Source organism: Macrobrachium rosenbergii, chromosome 12 (assembly GCF_040412425.1).
Source record: "Macrobrachium rosenbergii isolate ZJJX-2024 chromosome 12, ASM4041242v1, whole genome shotgun sequence".
Taxonomy (NCBI): Eukaryota; Metazoa; Arthropoda; class Malacostraca; order Decapoda; family Palaemonidae; genus Macrobrachium; species Macrobrachium rosenbergii.
In genome coordinates, this window is record NC_089752.1 from 11,058,001 (window position 1) to 11,085,074 (window position 27,074).

General features: G+C 35.5%; 1 protein-coding gene across 1 annotated transcript in view; it reads right to left on the reverse strand.

Moving 5' to 3' along the window:
• Alk (Anaplastic lymphoma kinase) overlaps positions 1 to 27,074 on the reverse strand; it is a 1,114,821-nt gene that overhangs the window by 362,589 nt on the left and 725,158 nt on the right. Inside the window, exons 6-12 of the mRNA XM_067113483.1 lie at positions 21,754 to 21,884; positions 19,027 to 19,146; positions 18,436 to 18,591; positions 17,951 to 18,081; positions 14,709 to 14,887; positions 10,994 to 11,088; positions 10,681 to 10,734 (exon numbers count right to left, since the gene is read on the reverse strand). Of these exons, the coding sequence (XP_066969584.1) occupies positions 10,681 to 10,734; positions 10,994 to 11,088; positions 14,709 to 14,887; positions 17,951 to 18,081; positions 18,436 to 18,591; positions 19,027 to 19,146; positions 21,754 to 21,884 (866 nt within the window). The remainder of the gene's footprint in view (positions 1 to 10,680; positions 10,735 to 10,993; positions 11,089 to 14,708; positions 14,888 to 17,950; positions 18,082 to 18,435; positions 18,592 to 19,026; positions 19,147 to 21,753; positions 21,885 to 27,074) is intronic.

The window sequence follows — 27,074 nt, forward strand, 5'->3', positions numbered from 1 at the left end:
AGAGAGAGTTTAGAGAGAAGAGAGAGAGAGAGAGAGAGAGCTACTGGATATCAAGTGGTTTATTTTAATCTTAGTAAGGAAATCCTTACTCCTCTCTCTCTCTCTCTCTCTCTCTCTCTCTCTCTCTCTCTCTCTCTTTACGAGAACGGGCATCCCAGAGAAGTGGTTCAAGCCTCCCGTTTTCAAATCAGTTTAATTTTGACCTATGATTTATTTTATCCTTAAACTAGCAACATGGCAACAAAATTCTTTAAAAATATAATAATATTTGATAAAAAAATGGAAGAGATTATGTGAATCACTCAATAATTCAATACTCAACTATATCCTAATTACCTCCACTAACAAGAAAAGATGTTGAACTGTGACCTTAAATTTCACTTTTCATTCAAATTTAACTCAAAAGAAACGGCTTCACAAACGCGTTTGCCACAAACGGCAAAGGAGACAAAAGAGATGATTCAAAAGTCACATTGGATATACATATTCAATCAAAGAAATTTACAGTGTCATACATAAATACACAAATATATATATATATATATATATATATATATATATATATATATATATATATATATATATATATATATATATATATATATATATATATACACACACACATAAGCCTTAGTTACAAACTTCCTTAATACATACTCCACCTAGAAATAACAGATTTTCATATATATTGCGAAGGGGAATTTTTTTCGGTTGATATTAAGTTCGTCGTCTCGTGGGCTCGGACCAATGAAGACAAGAAGTCAGGACTACAGTGAAACCACGAGACGACGAACTTAGTATCAACTAAAAAAATTCCCCTTCGGGTAACATACATGTAAATATATAATTTCCGAGGTAGAGCGAATTGGATATTAAAGGACGGTGATATGATAAAATTCATTCATATATATATATATATATATATATATATATATATATATATATATATATATATATATATATATATATATATATATATATATATATATATATATATACTGTATATATATATATATGTGTGTGTGTGTGTGTGTGTGTGTGTGGGTGTTTACATGCAAAAATGCAACAACATCCCAGGTCCCCCCCACCCCATTTCATCCACTTTTGTCCTCCACTTCCCACATTTGCAGAATATGTCGCTGTGACCCTCACCAGCGAAGTAAGCCGTGTTATCTTTTGTTTTCGCGGCCGAGTATTAAAGGTTTACAAACGATACAAAGGATCCACACCGAACAATGGCCAATTTCCAATTAACGGGACTTTTTCGGAAATTTGTGGGCGGTACAGCAATAGGACATAACTAAACCCGAGAACTACATACAATATCAAACAAACCATAAGAATCAGAGATAAATTTCACCTTTTACTGACCGGCCTCCATAATTGTGCTTCACTAAATTACACTGTTCACTGATTTTATTCATTCATACATTCACCCTACAACTTTTCCAGTTAGTGGGAATGACTTCAAACCTTTCTGGCTCACTGCAAGTGTTGAGGGATGAGGTTGCTAGCCTCTGCAACATTCACCGCTACAATTCACAGTCGACTAACTACAATACATTTAATTTAGTGCTTAAGTCAAAAAATGCCCAGTAAAATTTAATGAACGAGTGAGATGCAAAGTTAATGTTGAAACTAGAGAGATGGGACTTACGATAAAACAGACATAATGAGGACTGAGTATCCAAAAAAATGATAAAATAATGCTTCACGGAGAAATGACTAATGAGGTCGAGTGTACTAATTATTAAAAATCAATTTCAATTTAGGTTTTCCTGAGGCAGAATTTAGCGAAAAGCTAAGTAAGTCAAACAATGGACAGACCGAAGAAAACTTCTAAATAAAATACACTAAAATTCCACATAAATGTAGGATTAATTAATAATATACTACGACATACACTGTTCTACGGACATGACTCATAGTGTCACTATGAAAATATATCTAAAAGATTTGTTGGATTTAAGAGGAATAAGTAGTCAGATGACAATATGAAGTGAAAAATGAAGCAATAAGGAAAATGACTGAAGTCCATAAGATGGTTTGGACATATTCTTCGCACCACCAGGGGAAAATAGGACTAGACGGTATCAGCTGGGTTCCTCTGGGCACTGGGAGAGCTGGAAGAACCAGGCATATTAGGATGCTGGAGATGAGTGGAGATTTGTGGAAGTGAATGCACGGAAAAGACATAAAAGGCGGAATTTGGCAGAAGCTCTTTGCGTCGCACGGTGTTGGAGGCAATAATGATGATATATGCATATATCATCACAGAGTTTTCAGAACGGTGGGTTTATCTACGATTCATCAGTTCAAGTAAGAATATAGCAATGAGTGTTGCCTTTTCTTTTCCAGACAGCCACTCTCAGGTAGCAGTGACTGCTTAATGTTGAATACATAAACACAATATATAAATAAAAATAATACACACACATATATAGTTATATATATGTATATATAACATAATATATATACAATATATGTATATATATACGTATATATAAGTGAAAAAGAATTTTGTCTGTGCGTTTATGTTCCACTTCTCCCATCGTAACTTTTGAACTATACGAGACAGATTTCATATATGGCATGCAGGAGCCATACTCAAAGAGGTTAAAGGTCCACTAAGAATTTAACCTGTCTAAATATTCTTAACTATATATGTATATATATATATATATATATATATATATATATATATATATATATATATAGAGAGAGAGAGAGAGAGAGAGAGAGAGAGAGAGAGAGAGAGAGATAGTATGTATATATGTATGTATGTACATATATATGTGTGTATGTGTGTGTGTGTGCGTGCGTTTAAGGCCTTAGCAGACTCTGGTACCCAGTTACAGCTAGGCAGAGTTTTGAACGTTAGTCAGGGAGCGAACTAGATCCCGACAATTGTCATCAAGCACTAAACCACGCAGCTACAAGCTCGCGCGCGCACGCTCACATACATGCACACTCAATATATATATATATATATATATATATATATATATATATATATATATATATATATATATATATATATATATATTATATATATATATATATATATATATATATATGTATATATATATAAACTTTCCTTCATTTTGCGAATGAACCTGAAATCTCCTGATAATGGCACTTAAACGTTCCAGTACCTCCAAATCTGTGTTAAATTCTCAATGTGTCACTGTACCCGTACGAAAAATCTTAAGAACTTCATCTACTCAATCTGAAATAGCACAAATTCACAATCTTTTCACATATGCAGCTGCTGATACACTTCTACGTTTCATGTCCATTATTTCTATTGGTTCAACAACTCTCAACCTGATTACCACCCACGCCTCCCTTATGAAGTATTCAATATCACGTTTTCATAGGCCTATATTGCAGAAAATATTTATAATCTTCATTCTGAAGAAAGGCGGCACAACCCATCTACTAATCTTTTTTTCTCTGGTGACAGGATTCCCACGCTTTTTATACTCTGTCGGGATCTAGTTATCGCATATAGTATCTACGAGTCCTCCGGTCTACCAAAAACTTGGCAGCAAAATCTTGATGAGTATGAAAGTTAATCCCCAAGTCTAGAGAATACAAGGTCTGTATGTTTATTCTCGCTGCCTTAGGTCGAGGTCGAAGGGATTTGAACGCGGCCAAAGCCTCCCAAAGATCTGAGGTCACGACCTAAGCTGCGCGGAAAAGGTCTTATTTTGGGTCGAAGTCGGGTAGACCTTGTATTCTCTAGACCTTAGTTAATCCTTTCTATTTTGCCATATTCAACATCAATGTAACTTCTTAATAATTCTCTGCAATTGAGTTTACAGTCCCTGTGTAAGTACTTACACGGACACTGCGCTTTCTCAAACAAGTAAATTTCTACGAGTTTGGAAAGTAAAATTTCAATATTTCTATATAGCTGACTTATTCCTTTTTAAAAATATCTCGTACGCTATTTGGCATACTTTCATGGCTTACGTTGTCAGTTCGAGAGCCTCTCAATCTTTTAATAAAGTCTCAGCCAAGCAAAGGCCTCTTTTACCTATGCAGTCTACTATGGCTACAAATCAATTCCTCTACTAATAAAGTCCGCTTCCTTCCCAGCGGCAGTTTTTAACAGATCTCTTCAAAGAATAACACCACCAACCTTTCAATTCATCCTTCTCTGTAGGCGTATTTCCAGCTACATCATATATCCTCAAAGCCATTTGCTCTTTAACCTTTCTCTTTGCTCCACATCCCTATGCAGCATTTTAAATTTCCTCCAAACCTTCAACAGACTGGATCTACTCCTCTCCTAACCGCCCCCATAGATTTCAATATCTTTCTGTTCTCCCCAACTCTCTCTCTCTCTGCATACACAAACACAAACACACACCACTTGAACAAGTGTACTGTAACACACACACAAATACACACACATATATATATTATATGTATAAATATATATTACATACACAGACACACACACACATATGTATACAAGGGGTGGGTGGCTGCGTCATGTCTCCCCTACTGTCATTCGGGGAGGACAAACAATACTCACTCGGATTTTACTGTTTTATATATGTACATACACACACACACACACACACACACACACACACACACACACACACACATATATATATATATATATAAATATATATATATATATATATATATACTTAAAAAATCACAGTAGATGCACGTTACTTCAGTGTATAAGCGAATCCCATACACACACACACAACACACACTCACACACACACAACACGCACACACAGACACAGACACACACACAGACAACACACACACATAGACACACACACACGCGCATTCAAGAAACTCACCTCACAAATCTGATAATCAAGCAAGATGCTGCACTCAGCGGCTAGTCCGTTAAATCCACTTGTCTCATGGTAGACCTAACAGTGAATTAGGTACCTGTTGGCTAGCCAACCGTGGTGGGTTGTAAACAGGATAGAAAAGGTCCAGAGATTGCAACCTGACCATAAGACGATTTACTGAAACCCGGAAGGTTATTACTAAGGAAGAGTGATGTTTGAAGAAAGCTATAGTGATGTTTGATAAAAAAACACACATTATATATATACAGTATATATATATATATATATATATATATATATATATATATATATATATATATATATATATATGTATGTATGTATGTATGTATATTTTCCATGTTTTCAACATTCTCACTTTCCCTCATAACGCACATAGGTAAACATAATCGCCACGCACACACATGTCTATCTGTCTATCATATATATATATACATATATATTTGTATGTAAACATATATATATGTATAGACAAATATATGTATATATATACATATATATATGATAGATAGATAGATAGATAGATAGATAGACAGACAGATAGATAGATGTGCTCGTGGCGAAAATGTTTACCTATGTGCATTATGAGGGAAAGTGAGAATGCTGAGGACGGAGTGGAATATTCTACCTTAAGTGAAAACAATATCAAGTTGAAAACAACAGTTTTGTAAAACCCATAAAAGAGCATTTTTATTATCCTCGCATTTCCCAACAGAAGCAAAAGGCAAATATGACGAAGAGACCAAGCATTAGCCGTAACTGATTTTGCAGAAGGAGATTCATTTAGTAAGAATAAGAAGACCTCCTTCCTTCCCCCACTTCCCTCTAAACGTTCTTCCCTCCGTAAGGAAGGTATCCTCTGTGTTCCGACAGAGTAGTCTACATGTTCCAGGTCATACGAAGAGCCTCGTGTAGCTGACATTTTATTACTATCATTATTATTAGCCAAGCTGCAACCCATATTGGAAAAGAAGAATAATGAAAGGCCAAGAGAACCAAAAGGAAAGCAGGCCATTATGAACAAAAAGAATATAGAAGAATAGACTTCATAACAGAACTGACAAAGAAAAACAAACAGACGAAAATAAATAAACCAGTAAGCGTCTGCATCAAGTATGAAATTTTCAAGTTATGATTCCACAGCATGATTTTGAAGCTTATTCCACAATTAAGTCACAGACGTATTAAAACTTCTATTATTAAACTGTAGTACTGAACCTCACAAGAGAAAAGTAGAAACTGTAAGAATTAACTGCATAATAACTGGGCGATGGTGCAAGAGTAATAATGAGAAGTGTGGAGAAAAAATATTTAATAGATTTCAAGCTTTTATCCAACAGTTTAAGACGGAAGTCAGGCACTTGAGACGAAACAGGTGAACACTATTCAAAGACATCATTAACGAATAAGACTACTTCCTACAGATACACAAGTCCCCAAAATCTTGAGATTCTATCAAAACACATATTATTTGTTTAAATGAAGAAGAGACAGACTGGATACGTTTTTCAAAAGTAAATTAACGATCAAGAATGACACATACAATGCTAAAGAACTGCATGTAGTCATAGAAACATCGTCATTGAATGAAACTGGATGAGGGAAGGTGGGATACACTGTTCAAAATTACTAACAATGCATACTTTGAGTGTACTAGGTTTTTACTGCATCCCTTAATATTTGCATCACGCACTAATTTAGCTAAATCTCTGTTAAGATATTCAGCAAACGCAGGTCTAAACTTAAAGAGACGGGGTCGGTGCAAAAAAAGCAGTATCATTTGCTCAAGCAAAAAGTTTGTTGTGAAAGCCAAGTCCTCCAACATTTGTAAAAAATATAAACTGCAATGAGCCAACGATAACTACCCTAAAAAACACAAGGGACTACATTTAGATTTAAACTATAGAGTCCATCAACACCTTTTTATAATGATTCACTAATTAATAATAATTCTAAGAAAAAACACTCAACTCGCATTTTTCAACTCCCATTTTTCATACTTTGAAAACGAGAGCTTGTCAAAAGCGGCACTAGTCAAGACCAAACATATGAACATCATGCTCAAAATCTACTGTAAATAAAAAAAGACACACACACACACACACACACACACATATATATATATATATATATATATATATATATATATATATATATATGTATATATGATATATATATATACACAGTATATGTATACATATATATATGTGTATACATATATATATATATATATATATATATATATATATATATATATATATATATATATATATTATATATATATATATATATATATATATATATATATATATATATATATATATATATATATATATATATAACTCCTTCTAGAGAGGCGATGAAATGGTCTAACATGATACCAAACCGAGAGAAAAGGACACGCCGAGCTAAGTTTCACTAACTTTACAAACCTAGGAGGTGAATTATGTACCTGGTGGTTGGTTGATCACAATGAACAGTAGCCAGGGTGATAAACCTTCATCCCAAAAGAATTGTTGAAAACCGGACAGTTAACATGCTCTCGAGGTAGCTTTTTCCTTTAACCTAACTGAAAACGACATAACTTGACGATAATATTATGTAACTGAGAGAGAGAGAGAGAGAGAGAGAGAGAGAGAGAGAGAGAGAGAGAGAGAGAGAGAGACTGTTGTAATGACTCTTATTCAATGACTATATGAGATCAATTATTCAAAAGGAGAAAAAACGCCTTCACTACCTATGGGCTCCTTCTTAAAGTTCTTCAATTATGTCCTCATCCGGCAAGGGTCCACTCTCAGGGGTACGTAATTTTCAAGTGTAATTTCAAGAATCCTTTCGGAGGTCTGTCCCCTCAAGGGCATTCACGACGATGAGTGGCGTTGTGAGACTTACATAACGGCTTAAAAGTACGCTGAGATGTAATTTGTATGACTAAGTCAGTAGTTCTTTCTTGTTGTTTTTCTTCCTCTGAGGAATGAAGACACGCGTTTGTTAAATATTTTTAAAGAAGATTTTGTGTTTCATGGCAAACAAGCAGAGATAAGAACCGTAATCATCAGTGCTTTGAATCGGTCCTTTCGAAGTTGCTTAAGACATGATAATGAACTAATTTATAAACTGCATCTGTTGCCCTTCTGAACACATAGCGTTATTATATCCTTGCGTCAAGGTAACGGAGACTTTCACTTTTACAGAGTAAATTAGCTGAGTGGGAATCTTTTTCATCTTTCGAGGAATCAGGAATATATTTATCTCTGTGCGTTTGTTAATTATTGTCGATACTCCTCCACCACATCCCATTACAACAATTTACTTCGGCTGACTTCTCGTTTTTTCCATGCACCCACAAAGGATTCAAGCATCGCACATAAGAATGCAAGACTGCGGGTCTACAAAAGTGAAACCTAACATAGATCACTCCTGAAATTCAATTGTAGTGCGTCTACGTCTATACTTGAGAAGGTACACAATATGTAGATATCAAAGTAATCAGACAATGCATTACAGGTATTCAAATATTTGATGTATGGGGTCAGTTTGTGGTAATCTCTTGCAGCCTGATAATTCCTCTGTAAATTAATCTTTAAGGTATCAAAAAATGTCTCAAGGCCATCACCTAGCTAACGAGTTATTTCCTACTCACACTACGATGGCTCAAAGGCCTAGTTTTGGCAAGAAAAAAAAAAACAGTTGAAAATTGAAGCAGGACTAAGTTTTAAAATGGGAAGGAATAAACCAAAGAGAACGCATGAAAAGTGTTACACATTTAAACCTTTAGCTCTGGATACAATGTGCCGGTTATTGAAACTGTAGACAATAATCACCATCCAGCTGGTTCGCTGGTATAGTGGTTAGTGTCGTGGAATGCCACTCAGATGTCGCGGGTTCGCGTCTCCCACAGGCGATGAAAAATCACTGGCTCCGTATCATGATCAGTTACTACTGCAGGGTGGGGTCTGCGGTGGGAGGTTGAAACCAACATTCTTTGGAAGCCTAAAGAATTTCAAGTCAATGGCCCCTGTGTGTTTGTTCCATGAGAATAGGTTTCATCCACTGAAATAATAATAATAATGATTTGTCCGAATGTTACGAAAGTGGCTTACAATCACTGACCTGAATTATAAATCTGATGGAAGAAAGTCCCATTGCCATCATCTTTGTTATTAAAGATTTTCTCTGGAGTGAAACTTAAGGCAACGAAAGAGGTTATTTTCACAACGCTCCATTCACTGCAATGGTAACTGCAGACCAGAAAATCATTTAAGTCTTCACAAAATCATATAGAAGATTGCTTCTGGCATCCTGTATAAACTGATAACAACTGGTCAAAGAAGTTATTTGTTTCATATTTTCTTTTCCCATTACTCTACACGGCATTCAGTTGGCAGTAGTTTAAAAAGTCATTCATTGTCAAAATTCGTTTTGTTCTTAACAAAGTGTAGAGAAATAACTAACGGAATGAAGCCAAATGTTGAAAATGGATGCTGATACACACATATGTGTGTGTGTGTGTGTGTACATGTGTGTATATACATACATACATTACATATACTGTGTATATATATGTATATATATATATACATACATATATATATATATATATATATTATATATATATATATATATATATATATATATATATATACTATAGCCTCCTACGCCGTGTGCCGCAAATGGCCTCGGTGAAATTTCCGCCACTCATGTCTTTCCTGTGCTTTGTCTTCCATAAAGCTCCACTTATCTCTAGCTTCCCTTCTCATAGTTCCCGTCCAAGTATGTTTGGGTCCTCCATCACTTCTGGTCACTGGAGCTCGGCTGACATTATAAAGTAATACTTCCACACACATACATATATATATATATATATATTGTAATGCACTGTGTATATATATATACATACATACATACATTAAAAGATTATTAATAAATATATATATATATATATATATATATATATATATATATATATATATATATATATATATATATATGAATGAATATGTCTGCATTTTTAATAGCAATAATGCACTCCCGGCTCGTGGATTTCCTCATATCTTTTTAATTACGCTGATTACTACAAGTTTTGGATCCAGATAGGAATTAATCGAAAAGAACTTTCCCTCAGTGGTGGACTTGAACCTAATCACGGTAGTAAGAGTGAAGAACCACTTGTCCCCACCATGCAGAGAGATGTGGGATAAAACCTATTTCAGCTCAAATACTGTATACAAAAACCTGTCGAATTCTGATGCATCACCCTACGGCTAAAACAGACCCACCCTAACCACTGCAAATAATGTTAGGCATTTATTGGTTTATATACCGAAATACAGATATAATCTACCGATCACTTGCACCAGAGATATACGCGTTTTCATTACGCGCAAACACCTCTTAACTTTTCTACTGTGATAATTATAATATTTACATATTTGGGGAAGGTTACAACCAGCTTGTATGTATATATATATAGAGGTGTATATATATATATATATATATATATATATATATATATATATATATATATATATATATATATATATATATATATATATATATAATACATAATGTTTTGACCCTAATATCATTAATATCGTGACCTTATATTAAGCCATAAGTATTACTTAATATCAAATTCGCAATAACTTTAGAATAATTTACATCCAAAGGAATTTTAACTGATAAGAGAATCTACCCCAGGTAGGATTGAAGCAATACTTCTGGCTTAATATGTGTGTGCATACGTACATACAGACAACAAACGCACACATACATACATATATATAAATATATAATTATATGTGTGTAGAAAAAAATTATTAGATGTACTTACCTCCAGTTGTAGTTGGTATAACTGGGCACTTCTTCACTTCATCAGGACTGATTCCTGCAAAACAAGTGCAAACATTTATGGAATTTTAACATACCCTGGCGTTAACGTGTCAAAGATAATTCGTCTCTTCAAAGCTGCATATACTAAAAACAAACGTAAAGTGACTATTTGTCAAGCACCACCACCTTCACATTAATGTCCATATCAAAATGAAACTGGAAGGCATTATTCTGTGATTCAGTACATCAATAATAATATCAAGAGCTACAGTAATAATGGCAGTAATAAATGCTCGACGTCAAGACCATCTCACCTTTGCCGAAGCACTCAGGGGAGAGGGAGAAATCGTCGACCCCGAGATCTCCGGAGAATCTCGCTCCTCGCACGTTGCCGATCAGGATCTTGTACCTGAAATTGAATAAGGGACCCTCAATTAGCCCAGGCTCATATCTGTAATGCCTAATTAGCGATAGTGGAGCTATCTATAATGAGGAACAGAGTCCTCAACACCAGCCAAGAGTACCCCTGAAAACCTTCTGATGATGAATGTGATAGAAGAGAGGGTGGGTAACGTTGCATTTTCGATAATGTATTTATTATTTTTTCTTTTTTTATCCGTCGCAAGTACCAGCTCAAATAAGGGCTGCCTGAAATGAACAGGAATTGCCACCAGTAATGACAAAGACGCACTAGGAACAACTCCGCCGATGCCATGTCCTCATCCGATTAGAAATTCTAGATGTCAACAGGTCTTACTTGATGAAGACCTAATTAATAAAATTTTAATAAAGCACTATAAATTAAAACTATTCGTATCAACTGAAAAATAAAGAAAATTAACAACTCAATTAATGGTACAAACGTAAATAAATATGATCTATCAGGCTACATTAAATCAGGTCACCTTTTTTTTTCTTACGAGGAACCTCGTCATAAACCACATACAGGGACTTCACTGTCCTTGATTTATATTATGAGCCGCGTCCTGTCAACTGGATATGGAAAAAAAAACGTGTAATAGGAAAAGTCACTTGGCACACAGCAAGGGATTTTTAGTGGGTTGGCCTTGGCACTCGGTACTACAGTATATGAAGGCGAGTAGGGATGTGTGTTTTCTTTTTCGCTATCAGGCTCCCTTTGGGAATCCCCTTTACGATGCAAATAAGAAATTTCAGCAGGGACTGACATATTTTACGCTGTTTAACTGAACAAGCATATATGAATTAGAATTACCAATGCACCCTCTCTCTCTCTCTCTGTGCAAGAAAGACTATCTAGTCGCATACAAAAATATACATGGGTACATAAAACACATATCTGTGATTTCTATTAAACTAAACATTTTTATGACTTTGCAACATTTTCGCTAATTTCAAAACTGCATTACTATACTTTCAACTTCCATCGAATATTAATCGAGACTTTTTAAATTTGATTACGTAAGTACTCCAATGTCTTTCAATTAATACTGGCTGCCTCTTGTTATCATATGAACCAAACAACTCTATGATAGTACCTACAGTAAGAACGTCATTGACAACCGTCCACAGATGTCCCTGACAAAAATCCAAGTGCTTGAAACGCGCACGAAAGCATACAACACTAAGACGTAAACGTCACTGAGGTCTTGACCAAAAATAAAATAAAATAAAATAAAAAAAAAATTAAAAACGAAAATGAATGAAACAGAAACAAAAACTGAATATTTGGGAAAAGTGATTGATGTAACACGTGGATTAGTATATAAAGAAGACCTAGAAGAATCACCACGAATGAGATTATTTGGCCGCTATTTCGGCTCAAGCTTTCAGAAGTGACGCTCTCTCTCTCTCGCTTCGCCGTGGCATCTTTCTAGTGAAAGATCAAAGAGGTTCCCGGAAAGAGGGCCGCTTCATTCGAACCGGAAAAAGAATGGAGCAGCAGGAGAAAGAAGACCTATTCAAATATAGAAATATTGCTACAGCACTTTTTCTTAGTTTTATTTACGACATTTGCATCAAGGACTTTTTAGGTTACCTACTCGATAAGCGTGAAAAATTAGTCCATAAGTCCCTCCCGGGAGGCCCACGTCTGTCTGTCTATCTGTCTATCTGACAGCCAAGGAGACCCGGGTTTAAATTTTGGGTGACGATGGGCAGACGAACACGCTTCGTTAAAAACCCTCTGTGCCTGTTATCCTACGAAGTGATTTCTGTAGCTGGTAGTTAAAAGACTGTCGACTGTGATGGTTGCAACCAGAATTAAAAAGTACCCTGGCTACCAGCCTCATCTGTCATGGGTAGTGACCATTTTGACTAAGGAGGGGTACCGACTGTGATGGTTGCAACCAAATTAAAAAGTACCCTGGCTACCAGCCTCATCTGCCTTGTGTAGTGACCATTTTGACTAAGGTGGGGTACTAAAGAAAACGAAAATTTCATTTTTTAATAAGCTCATGTCTTTGGACGTCTTCGCCCCTTGTTATATCCCCAAATGGTCTCCGATGGAAAACTAGGAAGTCCGACGCCAGTTGATGCAATATTTCGTCGCTAAACCAACAGAAGTTTCCCGTCTGGAGTGATCGGATGAGCAGTTTTCGACGAGCCAATCATAAAGAAGAAACTGCAAGAATCTGCATGTAAGGATACGATGACCATCCAGTATCATCATTAGCCGCCCCCGCCCCCCCCTTTTAGTGGTATATAAGTTCCCATAGGATAGTCCTAGAAAGGACAGATAAGAGGACAGGAGGACAGAAAGAGATGGACAGAGGACGAAGCACGGAAGACAGAGAGAGAGAGAGAGAGAGAGAGAGAGAGAGAGAGTGCAGACCTGTAGGAGAAAGTCCCCTTCAGACAGTTGGGTATGACGACTGCACCCTATCCACACTGCCCTTCGGAAGTTAAGGAGTTCATATCACGGATTGGCTGTCCTACCTTCAGTGAAACCGTATGTGGCTTCCACAAACCAGTGTCAGAGCCCCTGCCCAGAAGGATAATTTACACGATACGTAAAGATTCATTTTACAGTCCAATCTTGCACACCATTCCCCCCTATCTTCACACCTGCTTTGTTTTATTTTATTAGTACTTCGGTGTGCGTAAAGTTGAATGAATGAAATAGTTCCTTTTTCAGATTATGTATTTATTGTAAATAAATACACCGTATTATTGTGAGAGTTTTCTTTCTGTATTCTTTTACCCCGTTTCAAATTGCTGGTGCGGAACAGTTTTATTGAATAAAAAATATAGGAGGCCCTGATGATTCGAGTTCGAATCGTAACACATCCCAAGAGAAATGTATGTATATATAATACACACACACACACACACACACACACATACACATATATATATATATATATATATATATATATATATATATATATATATATATATATATATATATATAAGAGCTCATGTAAAAATTACAAAACAATTACTGAAAATAACATAATTATTTCACAAAAAGACGCTTGTATGAGGAAAAGAAGGTTGATGAATATCAAGTTGTAAGCGGAAAGTCCTACAGATAAATTGGAGCTTGTCAGTATAACTTTTCGAATCCAAAAGAATGGTCCTGTACGTCTTCATCACTAGACAACCTAATGCATTCTACAAGCTTGAACAACATGATACGCTGCATAGCGTAGAGCACCTCGTCAACTTTTCCTCATGGCCTCTTTAAAAACATTAGAGAGAGAGAGAGAGAGAGAGAGAGAGAGAGAGAGAGAGAGAGAGAGAGAGAGAGAGAGAGAGAGATTGTTGTTAGGGCTTTAATAAGAGAATAGCCGTTAAGAGTGAGGTCTGACTCTACTTTAGAAAAACAACAGCACTCATGTTGAAGGGTATTAAGCCAAGTTAAGATTAAACGACAGTCAGATACTGAACTGTCTAACATCAAACCTAAGCCTTCAAGATATTTCAAGTGCAGTAACAATGAAAATCTACTTTAGAGATTTCGCTATGACGTATTCGACGCGAATGGAGGAACAGAGGCAAAAGTGGGGAAAAGTGAACAAGTCGAAGAATCCGTGACTTGGGTCTTACTTGTGGCGGATGTCATGAGGTATGGGGTGAATGTATCTCTGCCATGCGTGGCCCGTATTTCCATACACGTGCTCGAACTGATGCTTGCGCTCGGAATTGGGGGCCGAAGGGTCCATCTCCACGGCTTTCACGGTGACGCTCCCCTGGTATCGGCCGAGCTTGTGGTAGTAGAATCGAAGCTGCGGGAGAGGAAACGAGAAATTGGAATGACCAAGCAGAGAAACACCATGAAATAACAGTCTGAAACAGATATTGTGTGTGACATTTAATCAGTTTACGAGGAAACTGGTCGGAGTCCGCTCGACTCTGGAAAGCTCTCACCTATATTTTCAGCATTTGATGATTATACAATACTTCATGCATATTACCGTAAAATTTTCTATATTTCAAGATACAGACATGTACATAAAATGACAGAAAAAAAGGCAAAAGGAAACCCTTATTACATGATGAGGTTTAGCGGAACGAAACGAGTAATTTTTCATAATGGCATTACATGAATGACAGGCTCTCTACTCATTTGCAGAAAAGTAGCATAAAGCTAATTTAACTCAAAGTACACTGTAAATTACAAACGATCCAATGAAACAAGTGCTTTACGCTTAAAGAGAGAAGAGTAACTTTACTTATGAAATCTTATCGAGAATCTAGGTATTTTTTGTTATGGAATAAACCATTTAAAAAAAAAACGGATTTATAAATGCCGGTAAGAATACGGCAAAAGCTATTTTATAAAAGGGAAGCAGGACACTCCAAGTATTTGTGTCGGTGTCTGTACGTTTAAGTGAATTATATCCACACACGTTAGTATCTATCATCGTACAACAGAAGCACTTGATTGATAGAATATTGTAGTCGGCGTAGTGCATCCTTAGTTAGGGTTTCGCTGATTGGGGAGCACAATACATTCCTTTCATCAACATTTTTAAGCTGGTCACAGGCGACCAGCTACATGGCAATGCTGGACACACGGTTAAATGTAAAACGTGTACGTACAAATGTTTGAATACAGGTAGCTGAAAATGAATTTGACGTGTCTTACCCGTTTCAATCATTACAATTATCAGTATTATTATTAATTTTACAATCCAAAGAGCCTACCCTTCATTTACCTTCACCTCTTTCCCTAATACGCAATAGTAAAGACTGATCTTCCACAAGAATAAAGGATTTATTAGAATGGAAAAGAGTTTACCCCCCACCGACAAAATCCTTCCGGCCTTCACATTATTTTCTGATGAAGTGGAAACTATTATTGGCTTTGATCCCCAGCCTACCACTAAGGGCTTTTAATGCTTTGGATCTTTTACGGCGGAAAATTAACCAAAAATGGCTTCCTGCTTTTCCTTTCACTTTATACAGTATATATATATATATATATATATATATATATATATATATATATATATATATATATATATATATATATATATATATATATATATATATATATGTGAAAAGAACAGTGCACGAAAAACAAATAGATTCCAAGTACAGTAGTCAGTAGTTTAATCTACGTTTCGTGACGCTTTGTTACGTCATCAGGGACATCTATAAATGAAATGATCAAACTATTGTACTTGGAATCTGTTTGTTTTCCTGCACCAGCCCTTTGACATGTGACAATATTTTTCTCTTCTTCAGAGCTTGTATATATAATATATATATATATATATATATATATATATATATATATATATATATATATATATATATATATATATATATATATATATGTATATATGTATGTATGTATGTATGTATGTATGTATGTGTGACGGCATACAAAGATCTATAAACCCATTATGGTGGATTCGATAATAGGCAATATGGAGGATGCTGGAGGTACTGGTATAGAATATAACTCAATAAAAGCCATTTAAAGTTCTAACAATGGAAATGAAGAATGCATTAGCATATATAAGCGGTGAAGCAACTGGTCTGGTGTAAATGCTGATCTGAGACTATGGCGTGTTCTGTTCAATATCTTGTAGATGAGGTGAAGCCGAAGTACGGGAAAGGACAAATATAGGCGCAAGTTGTGCGATTAAAACGTGGACTGTAAAAGCACGGAGCAATGACTGCTAATGCGGATGGTGGAAGAATGGAAATGGTTGATTTTTATAAGTATCTGGGAGTAGTAAATAGAACAGATGACAAGAGGACGAGGGAAGATGATATAAGTTTGTAAAGAGACTTGGTTTGTCTGAGGAGGCCGAGGTGAGAATGTATAAAGGATTATTATGCCGTCTCTCCTTTATGGAAGTGAAATGTGGTTAATGAATGCGAATGAAATTAAAAAAATTTGAAGCTGTTAAGATGAACAGACAGCACAGTATACGAGGCATAAGGAGAACTGAGGACGAGTTTTCAAAGTATACTGAGATAGTTCTGTCATAAGAAAGAATGGACGGTGGTGGTATAAAACAGGTATTGAGAGAGAAGAACCTTATGTCCAGCAAGGGCGAGAATGCGTGTATGTTAGGGGTGAATAGTGTACCAAGCGTTTGTGTGTGTGTGTGTGTGCCTGTTTCACGAGCTACTGGTGAGACTTCTTGGCAGGCGTACGTAGTAGCCAATGGTACAGTAATTTTACTGTAACCGGGGTTTATTCCACGACTCAACATCCATGGCATGAACAGTGTTCGTTGTGCTTTTTCTGAAGCCACCCCATGTTAGGCGAAATCGTCTTCGCCAGAAACCCTAAAGCTATGGTACTTTTTGTAGCATGGGAGAAACATTATGAAATTACGAATTTACAGTTATTGGTGAAGAAATGCGGAAGTAAAAAACTGTAAACTGAAACTGAACTCCAAGTTCAGCACCGAAACTGCAAAGTATTTAGACGCTCAGTAATCACAGATGTTGATAATTCTCTGTAAAGTATCGGAACAGGCCTCCTAAATAGAATGAATAAGGGTTTTATGCAACAGTGATCATTAGCGACAGAAACCTAACCAACAACCAAGCTCTATTTACAGTTTAGGTTGTTACAGATTTTCAATCAGTTCTCTCGTATGATTTCTCTAGGCCCATTCTATACCGCATACAGGTTTTCCCCTTTGCTTTCCTACTTTTTCAAACTCGATATAATGAAGTACATGTACTGGGCACCTACTCACGATTATGATTGCAAACTTAATTCTATCGAGAGGTGACACAATATACCATTATAAAAATACACGTGTGTCACAAAGCAACGTTTAAACACACACACACTGCTTCGCAACAGTATTACTCACCTTACAAGAGTCGTAAAAAGGAGACTGCACGTTGCCATGGTAACAAGGAGGTGGGTCAAAGTACGGAGATTCCAGTACACCATGGTCTCCGAGCTTTCCTTGTTTTGGAAGTTCACTCAGAAAGTACCATCCTGCAAAGTTGGAATAGCTCGAGATCAGTAATTACACACCATATTAAACATTTAATTTTAAAGTCAAATTACAATGAATGTTCAATACTTTCATTTTAAATAAACACACTATGAAGAAATTTCAAAATAAACAGAAGTACAATGAATCAATTTTAGTATCAGTAAATGAATGACGAATAACATTCACTACAAACAAACTCAAAATAAAAAAATCCATTTCAAATAAATATAAGGAGAATAATTTTCACCAAATAAATACACAATAAATAACTTCCGTCACAAAAACACTTCAAATCTACTGTAACATAAAAGCAAACGAGTTAAGAGAGATCCTACACCAGTAAGATTCAATACCTGATTCGTTGCCGTAGGTATGGTCATACTGTGGCCCTGTGAAATCCTTCTCAGTGGATCCCTGGTGTCTCTTGAAGTCCATCTGATCATCCAGCCTGTTCTGCCAACCGCACCAGCCGCTCTCGAAGTCGCATCGTGCACCAACAGGAAGTTGGTCTGTTGGCACGGCAAAGGGAGGGTACTCATATGGTTAAACCTGATATATGCTTAATTGGAACTTTTCTACGAATTCGGTTTCAACTTCTCTATTTGTTAAGATAAACCCCGAGAGCCAGAGTACGTTCTGTACCTCTACATTCGTCTTTTGCGTGCGATCATCAATGTAACTATGACGAATCACATTTTTCATTCCTCTTATAACTAGTCTTCAGTAAGAGAATTCACTACGAAATTTATGGTAAATCACAAACCGACCTGTAGTGGAAAATCAATGATCACTGAGCCGGAATTCGTTAAAATCAAGTTGCTAAATAGCTTTGGATAATGCCGTGATACAAACAAGAAATCCAAGCTCTTTCATAAGAAGGTAACCAACCTCGAGCGCCAACTAGCATTTCAAGCGAGACTATAACAAAAGGAACACATACTTACCACAAAAGTTTTCATCTTCACCACCTCGACAGTCTCTCGTTATATCGCATATGGAGTCCCTAGGAACACAATCTCCATTGTTACACAGCATGCCAGAGCAGTTCATTGGGGGGTCAGGATCTGAGAGGGGGGAAAAAGCATATGGTTATCGTTTGGATAGTCATAGCCATCCAGAGAACCCCTGGAAGAGAAATTACATTGGATAAGAAGCGCGCTGTATGTACATACTGGATTTTACATGGGCTGACGCATGCACTTACGGATATCACAGATAATTAATTGAATTTCTTAACTGCAATTTTTTTCTTCTTTAATTTTCAAACAGAGCAGAAATGATCAGGCTGAGATTCTCTCCACTCAGTCCTAAAAGACACCTCTAACAACCAAATGTAACAAGATACAAGACTCGGAAAAGACAAGATAAATTTATGATTGTCAAGTAAGGGGGCCTTGAGAAGGTTTAGGGGTTGTTGGGGGGAGGGAGAGACTGACGTTCATTTTGCATTCTTCAGCCACAAACAGGAAGCCTTTTGCTCTTTTCATGCCTGCTCTTGTTTCTCCACGCAGGAGCATTTTAAAAGCTAGTGAGAAATAACATATATTTGTCTCTGCTGCCTTTTAACAAGGCCAGTTGTCTTGTCTACGGAATGTCTCTGAGTTAAGTATATCTTAATTTAACCAGACCACTGAGCTGATTAAAAGCTCCCCTACGGCTGGCTCGAAGGATTAGATTTATTTTACGTGGCTAAGAACCAAGTGGTTACCTATTCTGAACCTTTTTAGTTTATCGTATGCAAGTTTCAGGATTTTGCCAGAAGATTTCTCAAGCTGTAAGTCATCAATAATTTGCGTGCTGTCTATAATAACTTTTTTTGACCCACCAATTTTAGTACTAATGTATCGTATTTAAACATGTTTCTATGTAATAATATTATGGAATTACTTGAATATATCCATTACGGTCTTGTGGACTTTTTTTTTTCTTTTTGAGCAGAGACTTGTCTCTTTATACACCTCAAAATCTGCCTTCTTTTATATACAAGGCTTCTCTCGTTCTTCTTTCCTACTAGCTTTATTGATTCAACTTTTGACATCTCTAACATTAACTGTTCAGTACCCACACAAGTCAGAAATATCCATTCATTCGGTCATCTTTAATGATATTAATGGTACCATAAGCCTAGTTTCAATTTGTGTTATTCACTTTGCATAACGGCTGCTATTAACACACCAACATGTTTCTCAGAAACACAGTCAGACTTGTCTAATCATGCCTCAAACATCTTTAGTATTATGAATTGAAACTTTTACCTATGAAATGACACATTTCCGAAATCTTTCACGTACTTTACTCACACCAGACACAGTTTGCCTCAAACTTGCAAACAGCAGAAAAAAATTAAGCAAATAAGGAAACATACAACACCCTTCATTCTTATTTTCTGACCAGGCCGTTCTTTTTCTCAGGTAAGCCACTCTTTCTCCTCTCCTAATTCCGGACAAAGAAGGGGTTTATCTTATCTACCCGAATATTGCCTCCGTCCTAATTTCGTACCGAGATAGTCATCCTCTTGGCAAGACCAACCTTTATTCGCTATTAATTTTCAATCAACATGTCATATTCTTGTCCAGCCTACACTTCCTGCAGTGCTGCTTGTGCACCATTCCAGCAATCTCCTCGTCCAACTCGGTTTCATCGGTCCTAATTTCAAATTAAAATTAATTTTTTCTTCTAACCCGCATTCCCTTATTTCTAATTCCATTCCGAACGAGTCACTTCTTTTTCAGCTTCACGCCAGACAACTCATGGTCACTCATTCACTCTTCTCTAAACCATTCTTCCCTACCTGAAGATTTCGTATCAAAGTCATTTTCTAGTCTCAACCTCAACTTCATCCATCAAAATGAGTACGAAAGTTATCATTTTATTGTCTACCTTATTCTTTTTTTTGGCCCTATTTCTGTACCAAATTAGTCAGGTTCTTGTTAAATGAGCAATCGTGACCTGATTCTAACCCTAGGTTCGTAAAAAATCAACTACTTTATTGTCCAATTCACCATCATTCTCACACCTAATATCGAACCAAATCGGCAATTTTCTTATCTGTTCTAGTTTGTTATTTAGGCTGACGTATTCTCTTGTCCAACTCACCTTATTCTTAGTCCCAATTGCATACTATCCTTGAGAAACACTTGTCAAAATAATGTCAGAAACTCCAACTGACTCCTAAACTGCAAAGTTTCTGGATACTCACATGACCCCTTTTAGGTTAAAATGTTAATAATTCTAAAAAAAAAAAATCATTGAACTGACACTATCTTAGAAAGCTAATATGTGCTCCAAAATCTATAAAAGAACCGTGACTTTCAGTTTAAGCTGTTTACAATTTGAGTTGATTCTATATATTCTAAAATCTAGAGAATCCCCATCTTCCTCATCGCATTTTTAATTACAGCACTTACTACATAGATATGAGAATTAATCACCACTTATTATCAAATTAAGTATTTAAAAGATCATTGTATCAAAATTTAACTGTATTAAAATGCGCGTACACACACACACACACACACACACATACATATATATATATATATATATATATATATATATATATATATATATATATATATATATATATATATATATATTCACTATGCTTTCGTGAGGAAGGAAGGAACATTGCAACAATACCAAATAAGCTAAAAATAGCAAAGCTGACTTACCGAGAATACAATTGACGAGTTGAATGTTGTCAATGGCTACGTGAGTAGGTTTCCCGGTTCCCAGCATGACCTCGATGCCCAACCGGAAGGGCTGGGTTATTTTGCCAATGTAAGACTTTCTTCTTTTCCACCTGGGGGGAGTAAAAAAACAAATCGTCATTTAACTGTTAAATGGGAATTCTGTATTGACTCACACACAAGAAATAACTCCTGTAACATTTTAAAGAACATGATACAAATAACAAGCTCAGAATATACATAGTTTAGATCTCTTCAGACTAGTAGGCTACTCTCTCTCTCATATATATATATATATATATATATATATATATATATATATATATATATATACATATATGTATACATATTTATATATATATATATATATATATTATATATATATGTATACATATGTATGTGTGTGTGTGTGTATACTTAATGGTAACTCATTCCTGTCAATCAAAGTTATCATTCAAAGCTCAGCAATCCCAAAGTGAAAAGGTTAGTTTAAAGGACAAATATCCAAATAACATATAATCCTCCGGTTTACTTGAATTTCATTTGCAAAAGAATTACCAAAACGTCAACCTTCTTGATATAAGAGAAAACAAAATAAGTCAATATTTTTATTGCACATATAATAAAGTTTATGATTCTTGGACCGCAAAATATACAGATACAGCTACATACATACACACACACACACACACACACACACACACACACATATATATATATATATATATATATATATATATATATATATATATATATATATATATATATATATATATATATATATATATGGTTGCGTGTGAATGTGGAGAATCTCAGCAAGTCTTTTTAAAATGAGTTACTAACGGATTTGTTCATCCTGGTGGCAAACCACTACAGTAAACACAGAAACACGCATATATGTATGTGTGTATGTATGTATATATATACATATATATATATACACATACATACATGCACACGCATATGAGGAATCTATTTGGTGCGCGCGCACCTATAAAAAGATCAAGACTGGCATTTCATGGTTTGCTGTCCCCTGTTAATCCTTCCAAGACGAAGAGACGACAAGAAACTTGGGATTATTAAGCCCTCGTTGTATTAAGCAATTTTCTTTTACTGCTCCTTGACGACATTTATTCGTGACACAGACGCTGTAAAGATGCGGTATCACCTCCAGTGAAACTGTTTTTTTTTCTGAAGTCTTCGCACAAACACAAAATTTACTATCTAACACCTCCACCAAAAGTCAATGTTGCAAAAACAAATATCTCGTCGTGACAAATACAGCGGAATGTGAAGATAATGACACTGCCCATCTAAAATATAATAAAAAAAACAGTAAATATGGGAGAGATATTAATTTAATAACAAAAAAGTATATGGGGGAAAGACATTTCAGACCCGACATTCAATTCGAGTTCCAGTAGTTATGCCATGCTGTTGACTGAAAACCAGAAAAGTGACGACACTAATTGTGTTGTGTAAAAACCTATGTTACGCAAGCAGAAAACTCCTTATCTTTCATCGTTTTCTGGTGCCGAGAAAAATATAAATTTGCGTAAAATGAAACGACGAAAGCTTCATCGTTTAACAGGGGAATTAAAAAGTAAAGAGTTGATCGAGGGCAATCATATACCTAAAGACGAAAAAATTCAATTAATAGTGTTTGATAAAAGGAAATTTGTTTTAGGGCTCGTTTTGATAAAGATAGCAGGTACACATTCACTGGTATCATTTGACTATCATTAATATTTTAATCCATGTGTAAATGATTAATCAAATTCAAAATTGCCATTAATCTGCTCAATCCGCTTCCACGCTGTAGGAAGCGAACATAAAAGAAATATAGCAACTACGATATTATAGGAAGTAGCGTAGAACAGAGACAAAACTATCAACAACAAAGATGGACGTATCTACAAAAAATTAATAAATAAATAAAACATTTGTATACGGATAATTTTTAATTTCGTTTTAACTTTTCGTTAAGAACATGAAGCCGTGTCAAAGATGATCGCAGATCTAGGAGTTCACGAAAATATCAACGGCATCAGAAGAAATCATGATACCGGCTGCAAATAACACGGTCTGAATCCAACATACTGCCTTTCATGACACGAAAACCCAATTTTCGTATCTCTAGTTGATTTATTTTGCAGAGCTTCAAATTGTAGGTAACAGACATTTGTTTTGATTCTTTTTAGCCAAAGGAAAACATTCTATACCGAACTGGACACGCGACACCAATGCGGACACATAAAAACGAATTGTCTTAACATGGAAGGTTTACTGCAGATCTGTGACTTACTGCTTCTATTTCGTTTTCACTAAATCGAGATTGCTTGTTTACTGGAATAACAAACATATTTAAATTACCCTAATAATAGCTTGGGTATCACAACAGATATTAACGATTTGCTTTGATTCGCACTAATCTCGTCTCACCAGCAAGAGGACCGAGATCGAATCCCATGCAAGGACAGAGAGATGGTCACGTTCTGTTATAACATTGTGGCCCTGTGGACCTAAGCAGTGAATTATGCACATGGTAATCATTCCGCTGTCATGGGTCGCGAAAAGGGGAATGGAACCACACATATATATACTATATATGTACACATATATGTATGTATATATATATGTGTGTGTGTGTGTGTGTGAGAGAGAGAGAGAGAGAGAGAGAGAGAGAGAGAGAGAGAGAGAGAGAGAGAGAGAGAGAGAGAGAGTGGTTCCATTCCTCTTTCAGGACCCATTACAGCGGAATGGTTACCATTTGCATAATTTACTGTTTATATATATATATATATATATATATATATATATATATATATATATATATATATATATACACACACGCACACATATATGTATATAATATTCATGATTATTACAGAGCGGGAAAAATGAAATATGAACAAAAACGAGACGCTGATTTCTATACCAGGTAAATAACGTTTATGATTCTTTTATTTTCACTTCCAGCGAAACGAAAACATTATATTTATCTCCATCCAACTAGGGGAGCCAAACCGTTAGGGTACTTTTATATTCTATATTAATCACCAGAATTCCTAGAACCATCAATGAACAGCTAACAAAAATAGTTAACAGTTTATGTACTTGAAATCAGCTAGACAAACGCTCGTTATCAACTAACATTTGTTTTACAAACAAAATTTTCACAAAACAAGAATTGTTAATTCCACCTTTATAACTGTTTTATTTTTACATATGTAGATTCAGCTTCACTGGAGCGTTATTGTTATATTATAATGGCCCTCTTTCCATTCACTTCTGTGGAGAGGAGGTGAAATAATAAAAAACGTCCCTATGACGATTTTATACGAAAAACCCAAATGGGTTTCTTCACAATCAATTCAAGCGGGCACATGAATATTTCTGTATATAAAACCCATGATGTAATAGCAACTTTTCGGACAAATCTTCGCGCTGAGAGAGAGAGAGAGAGAGAGAGAGAGAGAGAGAGAGAGAGAGAGAGAGAGAGAGAGAGAGAGAGAGGTTCTTCACTATTCAGTTAAAAGCCTAACTTCGACTCCTGTTATATTTCAAATGCAAAATGAGGCTCAAAGTTGGTAGCAGTTTCATAATAAAAAAAGGTAGTTATCCTTAGCTGCTGAATATTTAAAGGGTTTTCATTACAAGTGTAATGAATGACTATTCATTCTCTTACTTCAACTTTGTGAAGACATGGCCATTCAACTTGATGTTTCCGATATCAAAACATTATTTTCGTTCCGTCTTCTCTGAAGTAATATCTTTACTTCTAATTGCATGTATAAAATAAGAGTCTCCCTTATCCTATTGAATACAGTTAAACGTTAATCTTTTCTTAACATCACCTGCCCTTTTACATTAGCTTGTGTTGTTGAATCTTCACCCTAAATTGGAAATGAATAAAACTGTCCATTCCACTCAACTGCAAAAATAAATTGGAAAATATCACAGTAAAGTTTCGATACAAATGGTAACTGATCCGCTTAACAAGGAGCAGTAACTGAATATACGAATTATTACTTGTCTTCGTAAATTATATGAAATTAACTTATGATAATTCCAGGAGTCTCCAAAGTAAGGTATGACTAAATTAGCATTTATATTAACTGTCTAAATACTGGCACTAGGCTTGTATAAAGGAAGAGTTGTGTACATAAGATATACTTTCCAACTCCGGATAAATAATAATTCCATTATCAAAAGGCATAATTAACACATAGGAACGACTGATCTTGAACAGATAATGAATCTAACCTTTTTTGCTCGGAAAAATTGTAAAACAAAAATGCACGAATAAGAATATCCATTATGAGAATATTATAAATGTGCAAACCACCACAGACATTCATATTGAGTACGTCTACGGGGTTATATTGCAATTGCAAAGCAAGCTTCCAATAAGAAGCATTTTTATTGTGATCCATTTTGTACTTTTATTCTTCTCTGAACAAGCTTTTAATGCCTATCCTTATTATCATTTAGGTCTTATTGGATTATTTAATAATAAACTTTCAAACTGTCTGGGCCAACGAACCCCACTGGCAAACCACTCTCCTCTCTTCCTTTTACAGTTACATAAATTAGTTTCCTTGAAGAAAATAATTTTCAATCACTCAGCTCATCACGATACCTATCAGCTTATTCAAAGTGGATAGTGGGGAACTGGATAACCAATTTAATTTGAAATAACACAAAAGAAGCTCAAATCAACTAGACATTTGTGGGAAGTTCGGAGGCACGAGAATACAAGTTCAGTGGCTCTGTATCTTATCTTATATTGAAATAAACTTATAATAAAAAAAAAAATTGTCAATGGAAGGTTTACCTTGACCAGTACCTTATAACGAAGCAGCAATTCAGATTTCTAGAGCGAAAATCATACAAAATGATTTGTACAGTGAATTTTCTCAATCTTTCTTAATTACATGATATACCTAGCAATGACAATTCTCTACAACGGGTTCTGATCAAACAAGCCAAGGTTAAATAATACCTAGAGGGAGAAAAGTAATTTATAATCTCGAAAGTGAATTTGTTTTTCTAAAACTAATCACCACACACTGAACTGCTTCTATTCGGGTTGGAAGTTAATTTCCCTCTACCTTCAAGACAGGAGAGGGAGAGACGGTGAGAGTCACCATATGATAACAGTTATTTGTCTATTGATTCGTATGGTTTTCAGCCAGGGTATAATTTTATGAGGATTTTCTCATATCATTCATTTTCGTTTGCTTTCGCAAACGTTCGTACCACTCCAGGTAATCTGCCAAAATCGTGCCAAAACCCAGGAG